The 12,314-nt window shown below is 49.1% G+C and overlaps 1 protein-coding gene across 2 annotated transcripts in view; it reads left to right on the forward strand.

The window, feature by feature from the left end:
- The window catches only part of DCAF12 (DDB1 and CUL4 associated factor 12), a 269,091-nt gene that overhangs the window by 206,785 nt on the left and 49,992 nt on the right, over window positions 1–12,314 (forward strand). For both annotated transcript variants that reach the window (XM_086960298.1, XM_086960299.1), the window contains one exon: window positions 5,095–5,273. In XM_086960298.1, coding sequence (XP_086816424.1) covers window positions 5,095–5,273 — 179 coding nt within the window. The remainder of the gene's footprint in view (window positions 1–5,094; window positions 5,274–12,314) is intronic.

The following is a 12,314-nucleotide window of genomic DNA, read 5'->3' on the forward strand; positions in this document are numbered from 1 at the left end:
CCTCTGGACATGGCTGGAACAACAGGGTATTTCCCTGGTGGTTCAACATCTAGCCAGTTGTACGAATGCTAGTGCAGACAAACTCAGCTAAAGATGCTTTGCAGATCACAAGTGGCGTCTCAATCCGGAGGTGGTACAAGGTCTCTTACAGAGGTGGGGAGAGCCTTGGTTAGATCTATTCGCCTCCGGAGAGAACACGCAATGTCAGCAGTTTCGAACGTTGGAGTTTCCAAGCCAACTCTCGCTCGGCGACGCTTCTCATCGCGAGTGGAGCTCAGGCCTCCTGTACGCCTTTCCGCCCATACCACTCCTGCCCAGAGTGCTCAAGAAGATCACTAGCGACTGGGCACAAGTTATTCTTGTGGCTCCGGATTGGGCACGGAGACTTTAATATCCCGATCTTCTGGCTATGAGCATCGATCCTCTGTTCAGGCTGCCTCTTTGGGAAGATCTTCTGTCGCAGCAGCAGCGGAGGATCCTCCACCATACTACTTCTTGCATGGAGATTGAGCAGCAACAGTTGACCACTTTTGACCTTCGTCCCGAATTCTGCAGAGTTATTCTGGCAGCTAAGTGTTCCCTCCACGAAATCCGTATACGCCTGCCAATGGAACACATTTTGTAAATATTGTTCAGAATGGTTTATTAACCCCTTAGCTGATTCTCTGGCCGATATTCTTTTGTTTATCCTTTCCACGACCCAGCAGGGCTCTGCTCTGAGCACTTTGAAGGGCTACCTTTCGGCCCTCTCTGCTTTTTCATTGGCTACCAGATCAGGCTTCACTTTTTATGTCTCCTTTGGTTCAGAGGCTTTGGGAGGGGTTAACCCACTTGTTTCCCCTTTCTCCTTTTCTTATGCCATATTAGGACCTTAATTTGGTCCTTAATTTCTTGATGTGCACATTGTTTAAGCCTCTGCACAACTGCCCTCTACAGTTGCTCACTATCAAAACAGCTTTTTAGGTGGTGATTTCCCTGCCATGAGGGTGAGCGAACTGCAGGCGCTGTCATCACAGCCTTCTCACCTGACCGTCTTTCCAGACAAAGTGGTACTAAGAACTAGGGCATCCTTTTTGTCCAACGTTGTAACTCCCTTCCATCTAGGACAGTCTGTTACTCTACCCACTTTCTATGCAGCTCCGCACCCTTCCAAAGAAGAGGAGTGTTTCCACTGTCTAGCCCCAATAAGAGCATTATTGTTCTACCTTGACCACACTAAAGTGTTCCTGGTGGATGACCAACTCTTTAAAGGGTACGTTGGAGCAAACAAGGGGCGTACTGTTAAGAAGAGGACCATCTCGCGTTGGGTTATCCTATGTATAAAAATCAGTTACGCCTTGGCAAAGAAGCAGCCTCCTGAAGGCCTGAGGGCCCATTCCACCAGGGTGAAGGCAGCCATCATAGCCCTCCAGAGTGGGGTTCCAATTGCTGATATCTGCCAAGCGGCCATGTGGGTGTCTCTGCATGTGTTTGCCAGACACTATTGCCTGGATTCTCAGGTTCGCAGGAAGGTCCTGTTTGGCCGCCCTGTTCTGCAGGATTTTCTGGTCTAAAACTTTTTTCGCAGTCTACCTCTTTCAATTCCGGGAGAGATGCAGACCCTTTGGTGTGGGTTAGTGTGAATTTTAGCATGTTGATCTTGAGATCTGATTTATTTTGGCTCTGCTGGTTTTTCTAAACATTTGGTAGCCATTGCATTAATCATACAGCCTCAAATGGTGGATATAAGCTTCCCAGAAAGGTTTGGGGGCGGTATCCTTTGTTATTAGAATTTATATGATTGATATCCATCTTTATCATCTGTCTTAGCCCCTCATCAGTGATATATTTCATTCTCTATTGTTACAAAGGAGGTGAAGGAGCACATAGTTTAAGCCCTTGTGAAATAACCAACATGGTCAGACATTATTATTTGTTCAATTTTAGGGGAAAGAGTTTGTTGAAGAAGCTGATCCTCTACTAAAAGATAGTTGTTCCTTGAGTAAGAATCGTGGGATTGTGAATAAAAGGTGTATTCACTTCTGGTTGGAGTACAGATTCTCCGTAAACCTATCAGGATGTGTGATTTGCACAAGTTCAAAAGTTAGGTTTGCGATTTAGTGGGTCTGTATTTCAAGTTTGACTTTGTCTAGATTCCCATCCATTGGGAGATTAAAGTCCCACCCTAGTAATAAACCAGAATACTTTTATATATAGAAGACTAGAAAACAGGATAATCCTTGCTTGATGTATAGATATAGATTTCAGTATCCTCTTTCTTTGCCCTAGATAATCCTCCATCTACCAAGATTATCACGCTGGTATAGTGTAGGAGTAATATTAAACTTTTTCGAAATCAAAGCAATATTCCCATTTTTCTTTTGATGAGCGGGGAAGCTGAAACAATCATTGAGTCATGTATATTTGAAGTTAAATGTCGCTCTGGGGCCAATGATATTGTCCTGATGGAGACCAAGGTCCCATCAGAGTCTGACAATAATCAATTGTTTTGTTTCTTTTGACTGGGTGGTTCAAGCACTTTGTATTCAATGAGAGCACTTTCAGGGTTTGACATTGCTTTAACTGTCATAAAGTCATGGTGTAGTTATTAGAGTAAGGATCTCTGCAGTCTTCTCAGTGAAAAAGCCATGCAGAGATGTGGCATACAAATGGCATGCAACCGCAGCATAGAAATTGGATTGTGATTGAGAAACCATCCAGGGGGGAATACATGGAAAAATTGGTGGGAGAGTAAAAGAAAATAGGAATGTAAATGAAAGAGCAGAGGGAGAGCATAAACACAATCAAACAAATCAAATCCAACCCACCCGAAGAGAGCCAATCGGTTCTCTAGCCCACCATGTGTTAACAACCTGCAGTGGTGGAGCGGCATGTGAAGCCCCTGAAACAACATACATGTTAATAAAATATCCATTGAAGTGAGTAGACAACCTTTGCGAGCCTAGAGAGAAAAACATTATTGTTGTAAAGAAAATATGAGAGCTTTGCAGTAAAGATCTGTAAGCTAAGTAATTATTACTGGATCAGCCTGCCCAGGTTATCTAGAAGTGTATGAACAATATCCCAGATAAAGTGCCTACAATAGGATGGAGCAGAGGAAACGGTGTCTAGACACTTAAACATCAGTAGTTGCACTTACATCAAAACCTGTGTTGAATGGAGTGACTAAGCGCCCCAAAAGATTAAAAATGTGTCACCAGAATAAGGCATTACACAGCACAAATACTAGCCTCCCATTCCCATCTTGTCCATTGCTTCCTCCACTTGCTCTTTCCTTCTTAACCCACATTGTATCCCCCACCCAGCCTTTTTTTATTCCTCTCCCCCAAACCTTGGCCTCAAGCTCCTCTGTTACTCCACAGGCAACTTCACTTTGCTTTCCTCACCTCATTATTTGCTGCCAGGCTGTGCTCTGTTTAGTAAAAAAAAAAGTTATTTCACACAAGAGAAGTGTGTTTTTATTTTTTTTTATTTAATGTACTACTCCAAGTGACCTCCTCAATCCTGGAACGATAAATAAAAAAAATGAAATAGCGGCTTCGTCATTCAGTAGCCTTTCGCATATGGCATGTGCCTGCCCTTGCATATATTTGAGTGCCGTTTGGCCTACAGAATTCTTTTTAAAAAAGGGGCAAAGGATTGAATTTGTTTACTGAATGCCCTATATATGGTCTCCTCAAAATCCATTCCTTTTTGCATTCTGTTTAAGCAATCAGTCAAGTTACTTGTATAGCACGACTACTCACTCGTAAGAGTCTCAAGGCGCTGGAGGTGGCTGATCTGTCGAAGGCACTGTAGATGAGTCAAAGAACCAGGTATTTAGGTCCTTCTTGAATTTGGGTAGAGATGGTGATTGCCTGAGCTGGAGAGGCAGAGAGTGTTGCAGGTGTTTGCTGCGTGGTAGGAGATGGATCTTCCCCTGGCCGTGGTCTTGCGGATACGTGGGACGGCGGCCAGAGAGGGTTGGACAAAGTAGATGTCTCAGGTGGGTGTGTGGAATGCAAGGCGATGGTTGAGGTTATGCAGGTCTCACATTGTGTAGGGCTTGGTAAGCGTGTGTGAGGAGCTTGAAGGTGATTCATTTGTTGACTGGGAGCCAGTGAAGGCATCTCAGGTGGCTGGTGATGTTACTGTGGCGGGGGATATTGAGGATGAGTCTGGGGGAGGCGTTCATCAGTTTCTTGAGGAGTTTCTCAGTGATGCAGGCGTAGAGTGCGTTGCTGTAGTAGTCTTCTGTTGATGAGTGTGTGGGTGACTATCTTTTTGGAATCAGTGGGGAACCAAGATCTTTCGGAGCAGGGGTAGCGTGTGAAAGCAGGATGATGAGATGGCGTTGATCTGGCGGTTCATGGTGAGCAAGGAGTCCAAGATGATGCCGAGATTTTGTACGTGGTCTCTGGGGACTCCCAATATCTGAGGGCCACCTGGAGACCTCCCGGGCGGAGGGGGTGGAGCTCAGGATGAGGACTTCAGTCTTCTCGGAGTTTAGCTTGAGGCAGCTGTCCTTCACCCAAGTGGTAACAGCCTTCCTCTTGTTGTTGAAGTTGTTCTTGGCGACTGTGGGTTTGTTGGAGAGGGCGAGGATGAGCTGGGTGCCTGAGTCTGTGGTTCCTGTCGATGGCTGCAAGCAGGGCCATGTAAATGTTGAAGAGCTTGGGGCTCAGGGAGGAGCCCTGAGGCACTCCGCAGCTGATCTCTGTGGGTTCAGAGTGGAACGGTGGTAGTCTGACTCCATGTTCGGCCGGTGAAGGAGTGGATCCATTCCAGGGCTCTATCGTGGATGCTGGCTTTGTGGAGTCTTGTGCATAGGGTGCAGTGGGAGACTGTGTCGAAGGCGATGAACTGTCCAGGAGGATGAGGGCTGCGGTTTCGCCTATGTTGAGGAGGGTGCAGATGTCATCTGTGGTGGTGAGGAGGGCCGTCTCGGTACTGTGGTTGCTTCGGAAGCCGGATGGGGACAGTCCAAAGTAAAGGTAGTTAACGTGTATGCAGCACATGAAATAATGAAAGGGTAGACTAGACTAATTTGTTTTTGCAGTTAGTGAACACATATATTTAATGGTTGAACTTGTGGCTTTTTTGTTTTGTTAACAGGTATCCGATCAGTTAGCTTCTATGAACACATAATAACTGTGGGCACTGGCCAGGGTTCAATGCTATTTTATGACATCAGAGCACAGAGGTTTCTTGAGGATCCAAATGTTGCTTGCTACGGACAGAAGCTCAAGCCAGGTGGAGGTGTTTTGAAGCTGACCACTGGAAAAGGCTGGCTGGTAAGTTAATAATGTAAAGCCAATGCAGTGTTTTTTTAATTAATGATGCTGCAAATTTCTTTTTGTATAACTTTACATTCTTATATACTGTATTTCACAGTTGCACACCATAATGTGCTGCAAAAGATGTTTTGTTTTATCAGAAGTCTTGATCATCGATCTTACCTCGCTGTCAGCTCTTCTTTGCATTAGCCCTTATTTAATTAAAGCGGCAATATTGCCATAGTATGCAGACAATCGTGAATCTTACCAGCAGTTACTGTCTCATGCAGAGCCCATTAGTCATGATCCAAATGGCTGTGTCCCATTGGAAATGACCCTGTTTGGCAAGTTAATAAGTGGAATCACAGATAAGCACTTCGAAAACATAGCTGATTGCAAGCTGATGGCTGCCTTATTTGTCATTAAAACTCACCTCCATTATATGTGATTTAACTTTATATAATCAAGACAGTTTATCCAGACCAAGATGGAGGACTGCAAAAAGGATATTAGCACAGACTGCCTGGAGCTACAGTGAGTGGTAGCCAGATTTTGATGTGAATTTTAATTAACACTCTTCCTTCCCCTTTCCCGATAGAAGTGCATCTTTTTTTTCTCTTTGAGTAGCATAATCTTTGCATTAAATCCACCTCTTCCCCCCCTGTAGGCCGCATTCGGTGAGAACTGTCGCCAATGGAGTTGTTTGAAGTCAAAGGCAGACATCCTTGCAGGAAGGCATTTCCACGTTTATTCACATTGTAGTCATTACCACTGTGTGATAATAACTGCATTTATTTCAAATGATGACTCCAATGGTTTCTGGAGTGTCTGCTCCCTATTTTTTGCAGTGCCCGTTTTTAGGTGCATAGCAGCGTGCTATTAAGTGCTGATTCAGATACCATAGCTGTGAAAACGAACAGGCATTTTTTGCAGCTCAGCATCTCTCCGCTCCGTCTGCAGTCTCAGCCTGTTTGAGAAAACTCACCAAATGTACTAATGGCAGTATCTGAAAGAAACAGTTATAGATTCCTTACCTTAGAATATCCCCCAGGCGTCAGACTGGATCCGGGAAGTTTTTCGTCAGCAGTACCCCTGTGCGCCGGTAGGTGTGACGTCGCACAAATTACTTAGATGCCGCCCTCGCTTGCTGACTGCAGTAATTTCTTTTTCCGCACCACCAAGCGCAGGTCCGGAGAGAGCGGTGCCCCCAGTCATTTTTTTACTGAGTTTTTGTGACTTTTGTCGACTTCTTTTTCGAGTCTATCATCGACTCCTGGTGCACGAGGGATGCCCGGTTTCAAGGCCTGCGGTTCCTGTACCGGACTGATGCCTCTAACTGGTCCGCACCGCGTGTGCCTCTACTGCCTGGAGCACAACCACGGCCCCAAGTCGGGCTCTGACTGCCGAAGCATGGCCCGAAGTCTTTGCCGGAGCGGTCCCGAAAGCTCCACGAGGCCCGGCAGTCTGCTCCGAGTCGCTCAAGGTCCTGGTCGCGAGGGAAGTCGAGGAACAGATCGCGGCGCCATCACCACCACTCGTCGTCTAAGTCTTCGAACAGGGTCAGGAAAGTCAAAGCACAAGAAGTTGAAGAAGCATTGTAGCTCTTCGACTTCCCCTCGTCCGTCGGCTGATGCGACACAGGGTGCAGGTGGTGCCCCTCCCGCGTGCGGAGCCTTCAGGGTCGACACCGGCCTTCTCTCTCTCCTCCGGGACCGGGAGTGACCTCTGCCCAGCTTTGTAAATTTTACGAAGCGATGCATGCCATATTTGGGCAGCCAAATTCCACTGATGCGCCTTCAGGCCCCGCGGACTCGGTTGGAGGCCCTGGGCCTTCGACGCCTGTGGCTCCGGCACCGTAGGGCCCCCTTGGTTCCAGGACTGAATCGGCGCCGGTAGACCTAGTTACACCTCCCCCGGAGCCGATTGCACGAGCACCCCGTCCGCAGCAGACGCCGCGGGACCCCCAGCCGGCACTCACCCCAGCTACCACCCCGATGTGGGCACGGAGCCGGACCGGCGTCGACTGACGCCGGATCCGGCACTGATGTGTACTTTTGTCCCTGTGTTCCACCCTGACCCTTTTCAGCCAGATTGGCAGTCATAGGAGGGTGAGGAAGACTGGGAGTGTTCTGGTGGCCCTTTGACAGACCAACTGGAGTACGAGCTGGACTGGAGAGAGGAACTGGGGGATGCCAGTGGTCTGTATACCTCCCCAGACCTAAGCATGTTGTCTCCTCCTACGATGGCTACAGAGGAAGGAGCGTCATACACAGTGGTGTTGCGTAGGGCGGCCGAGGCTCTCCACCTCGAGCTTCCTACGTTGGTAGACAGGACTAGCCTCCTGAAAGAGATGCTTCAGCCGGCTGCGAGCTCTTCGGAGCCCCTGCTGCCGTTCAATGAAGCCCTAACGGACATCCTTTTGGGCACCTGGTGCACTCAAAAGACAGGGGCGCCTGTGGATAGGATGGTTGTCCGACGCCACCGCCCTGACCCGGGCGACCCCACTTTCCTCTCCCAGCACCCTCCATCTGCGTGCTTAGTGGTCCAAGCCTCTAATTCTAAAGATCAACACAGGGTTTGGCTTGTGAACATCAAGGCCAAGCCTACTATACTAAAATAATTAAACAATGCGCCAGTGCTGCAACTGCCTTTAGATTTCATCTATAGTGCATTGAACAAAACAAATGTCACCATAACCACTTTTTCCGTTGGATTTAATCCAAACCTTTTTAAAACAATTTATATTAGATTTTTAACAACATCACAAGACATTGCCGACAGTTTAGAATATTTATTTTCAGAAAAATAAGACTAACCACCCTTTACCCCTTAATAAACCTTAAAAAAAACCTGTTTTGAATACAGCTTACATACCATTCTGCACACTCTCAACAAACAAATCACTGTCATATATCAAGGCTCACTCAATAAATCACCACACTCCTCACATAACACTCTCTACATTCAATCGTACACCCAAGGCTGCTTCTACAGATTATTTCACTGGGAAGTACGCGTTTCGAATCCCTCCAGATGTGGGGATTCTGCCCAGGACCAGAATAGCTTCACAGACCCAACTTGGAAAAGAAAGCACCAGCTGTGCGGACACGCTTAATGGCGATCTCCAAACTAGTCTTCAATATTTTTACGGGGGAGTAATTCTGTTTCTTCTGTCTCCGAAAAGGTTTTTTCTACTTCTAAAGGCACCTTCCCTACAGCTCTACCTGATCGGGAATCCAAGAAGCTGGACCAACTTAGGAAGAAGAGGTTTTCTTCCTCCAGCTTGGGACTGCGTTGGGTAAACACTGCATGTCTGTTGGGCTGTTGTTCCCACTCTGTGTGGGATACAGTGACGCAAGTGCTACCTCAGTGCCCGGAGGAGGCCAAGCCGTGCTCTCCTGTCGAGGGAAGAGACGCAGCGCAGTTTACCATCCGTTGTGGGCTGGAAACTGCCAACACAGTTGGCAGGACGATTGCCACATCAGTAGCCCTTCGCCGCTACGCCTGGTTGGGTTCGACTGGTTTTTCCGGGGATGTCCAATCCACACTTATGGACATACCCTTTGATGGCCGTCAACTTTTCGGCGACAATGCAGACAACGAGCAAGAGCGCTTTAGGGACTCTCTGGCTACGGACAGGTCCGTAGGCCTCTCCACCACCCACCCTGCGCAGTCTGCCTTTCGCCTCTTTTGAGGCTACAGAAGTGGTGCCCCACTACGTCCCGCCCAGAGCCACAGGCCGGCGCAGGCTGTTCAGCTTCAGCGCGGCCGGGGACTTGGGAACCACCAGCGTAGTTCTGGGGGCCAGCGAGCGTGCCAGTCCACAACAGCCCCCTCTGCATCATCCTCCAAACCCTCCTAGTCCGACCTTCCAAGGCCACCAAACGCCAGTGGGCGGCAGGATTCGCCATCACCTCCCCCACTGGTGCACCATAACAGGCAGGTGGGTTCTCCCTCCCATTCAAGGCTACCCCTCCCTCCATGCCACCTCAGTACCATCGCATGTCGAAGGATCACCTGGCCCTCCTCCAACAGGAAGTTTCAGCCCTCTTGGCCAAGGGGTCCATTGAGCGGGTTTCTGCCCCAGAAGTAGGTTGTGGTTGCTATTCCCACTACTTTCTGGTGCCCAAGAAGGGAAAAGGCCTGCGTCCTATCTTAGCTCTCAGGAACGTTCACCGTTTCTTCCGGAAGGAGTAGTTCAAAATGTTGACGCTGGCTCAGGTCTGGTCAGCCCTGGAGACTGGTTGGTAGCGTTGGACTTGTAGGACGCTTATTTTCACATCCCAGTCCTGCCAGCCCACCAGCGTTACCCAAGGTTCACAGTAGGCCATGAGCACTTTCATTTCCCCATGCTCCCCTTTGGCCTTACAAGCGCCCCTCAGTTGTTCACGAAAGTGATGACGGTGGTCACAGCTCATCTGCGCAGATCAGGGGTTCCAGTCTTCCCCCTATCTCGACGACTGGTTGTTGAAGGCGGGCTCGCCCCAGGCAGTCATCTCCCACCTCCAGACTACGGCCTACCTCCTGCATTTGCTGGGGTTCTCCATCAACGTGCCAAAGTCGCACCAGATTCCCTCTCAGAAGCTCCTTTTCATCAGAGCAGTTCTGGAAACAACGCAGTTTCTGGTTTATCCTCCCGAACAACGAGTCCGGGATATTCGGGCTATGATTCCGATCTTTCAGCCTCTATTCCGGGTTTCGGTCAGGATGACCCTTAGGCTGCTGGGCCTGAAGGGTTTCTACATCCTGCTGGTCGATCATGCAGGTGGCATATGCGGGCTCTGCAGTAGGACCTGAAGTTCCAGTGGGTGCAGCATCAGGGGAATATGTCCAATTGTTTTCAGATGTCGGAGGGGACTGCACGACAATTGCAGTGGTGACTCACAAACCTGGATTGGTTCAATGGCAGATCCCTCTCCCTTCCCCAACCAGATCACACAGTGGTGACAGACTCATCCCTTCTGGGATGGGGCGGCCACATGGGAGAGGCAGATATCAGAGGCCTCTGATCTCCGGCGGAGTCCGAGCTCCACATCAACCTACTGGAGCAACGGGCGATCCGTCTTACACTAAAGGCGTGCCTTCACCCTGTCCGTGGAAGAGTAGTACAGGTGTTCACGGACAATACCACCGCCAGGTGGTACTGCTACAAAAAGGGTGGGGTGTGGTTGTGAACCCTATGTCAGGAGGCCTTGCGCCTCTGGACATGGTTGGAACATCAGGGCATAACCCTGGTGGTGCAACACCTGGCAGGTTCACTGAGCGCCAGGACAGACAAACTTGGCCGCAGGTGCATGATGGATCACTAATGGTGTCTTCACTCGGAGGTGGTGCAAGGTCTCTTTCTGCAGTGGGTAGAGTCTTGGTTATATCTCTTCGCCACCGAAGAGAACTCGCAATGTCAGCAGTTCTGCGTGTTGGAATTTTCAAGGCGGCATTTGCTAGGCGACACTTTTCGTCTAGTGGAGTTGCGGTCTTCTATATGCCTTTTCGCCTATACCACTTCTGCCCAGTGTGTTAGAGAAGATAAAGCGCAACCGGGCTCAAGTCATTCTTGTGGCTCCGGATTGGGCAAGAAGAGTCTGGTATCCCGAGCTTCTCAACCTGGCCATCGATCCTCCGATCAGACTGCCTCTTCTGGAGGACCTTCTGTCGCAGCAGCAGGGGACGGTCCTCCACCCGAACCTGTCCAGCCTCCACCTCCTTGCGTTTAGATTGAGCAGTGGCAGTTGAAGGCATTTGACTTTCCTCCCGAAGTCTGTGATGTAATCTTGACAGCCAGGTGTCCTGCCACTAAGACGGTATACCCCTGCAGATGGAATAAGTTTGTGGCATGGTGCATAGCAAAGGCTGTGGATCCCCTTTCTGGCCATCTTTCTGAGTTTCTCTTGTTCCTCCTTTCTTTGGCTCAGCAGGGCTCTGCTTTTGGCACTCTTAAGGGCTACTTTTCGGCCATTTCAGCCTTTCTCAGGCTTCCTGATCAGTCTTCTCTTTTCAAGTCACCTGTTGTAAGTAGATTTCTTAAGGCCATTTTTCATCTGTTTCCTCCTGTTCCCTTCTTAATACCTCAGTGGGACTTGAACTTGGTGTTGACCCATCTTATGTGCGCTCCCTTCGAGCCGCTACATACCTGTCCTCTCAGACTCTTAACTTCAAAAAAGGCCTTTCTGGTGGCCATCACATCTGCGCGCAGGGTGAGTGAGCTACAAGCTCTGTCTTTCATGCCTCCCTTTGTGGCTGTTCGTCCGGACAAGGTCGTCCACAGAACTCAACCCTCCTTTCTTCCAAAGGTGGTCACTTCTTTTCATATTGGCCAAACCATCACTTAGCCCACCTTCTTTCCGCATCCTTCAAAAGAGGAAGAGAGGTTCCACCGTCTCAATCCAAAACATGCGCTATCCTTCTATTTGGATCGCACCAAACAATTCCGGGTGGGCGACCAGCTCTTTGTTGGTTACGTGGGAGCTAGTAAATGTCAGGCCTTGTACAAACGGACCATCTCCAGGTGGGTTGTTCTGTACATCAAAGCCTGTTACTCTTTGACTAAGAAGGAGCCTCCAGTGGGGCTGCGTGCCAATTCTACTAGGGCGACGGCAGCTACTACTTGTGAGAAAGTGCCATCTTTCTTGCATTGGTATGCCCCCACATTTTGCTGAACTGCTGATGTGCTTTGGCTGAGTGTGCCCTGGGCTCCTGCCAACCAGGCACCCAGGGCCTGTGTTCCTTCCCTAAAGCTGTTTTGAAACAAAACCCAATTGGCATCTCTGGCTACCTATCAGCCCCTAGTAAATGATATCCTAGGTACTCAGGGCATGGTGACCAGAGAAGACCCCTAAGGGCTGCAGCATTTATTGTGCCACCCTTAGGGGGCCTGTACCCTGACACCCACACACTGCCTTTGCAGGCTGAGTGTCTAAGTACAGAACTAAACAGAGTCAACATGGCACACATCACTGCGTGCCATGCCCACAAACCCCACTGCCCTGGCATACATCAGTCACCCCTCTAGCTGGGTGCTCTATGCCAGTGGTGTGGGCACAGGTGAATGAGCCCTATGCC

This window comes from Lissotriton vulgaris, chromosome 3_1 (assembly GCF_964263255.1).
Source record: "Lissotriton vulgaris chromosome 3_1, aLisVul1.2, whole genome shotgun sequence".
In the NCBI taxonomy this organism is placed as follows: Eukaryota; Metazoa; Chordata; class Amphibia; order Caudata; family Salamandridae; genus Lissotriton; species Lissotriton vulgaris.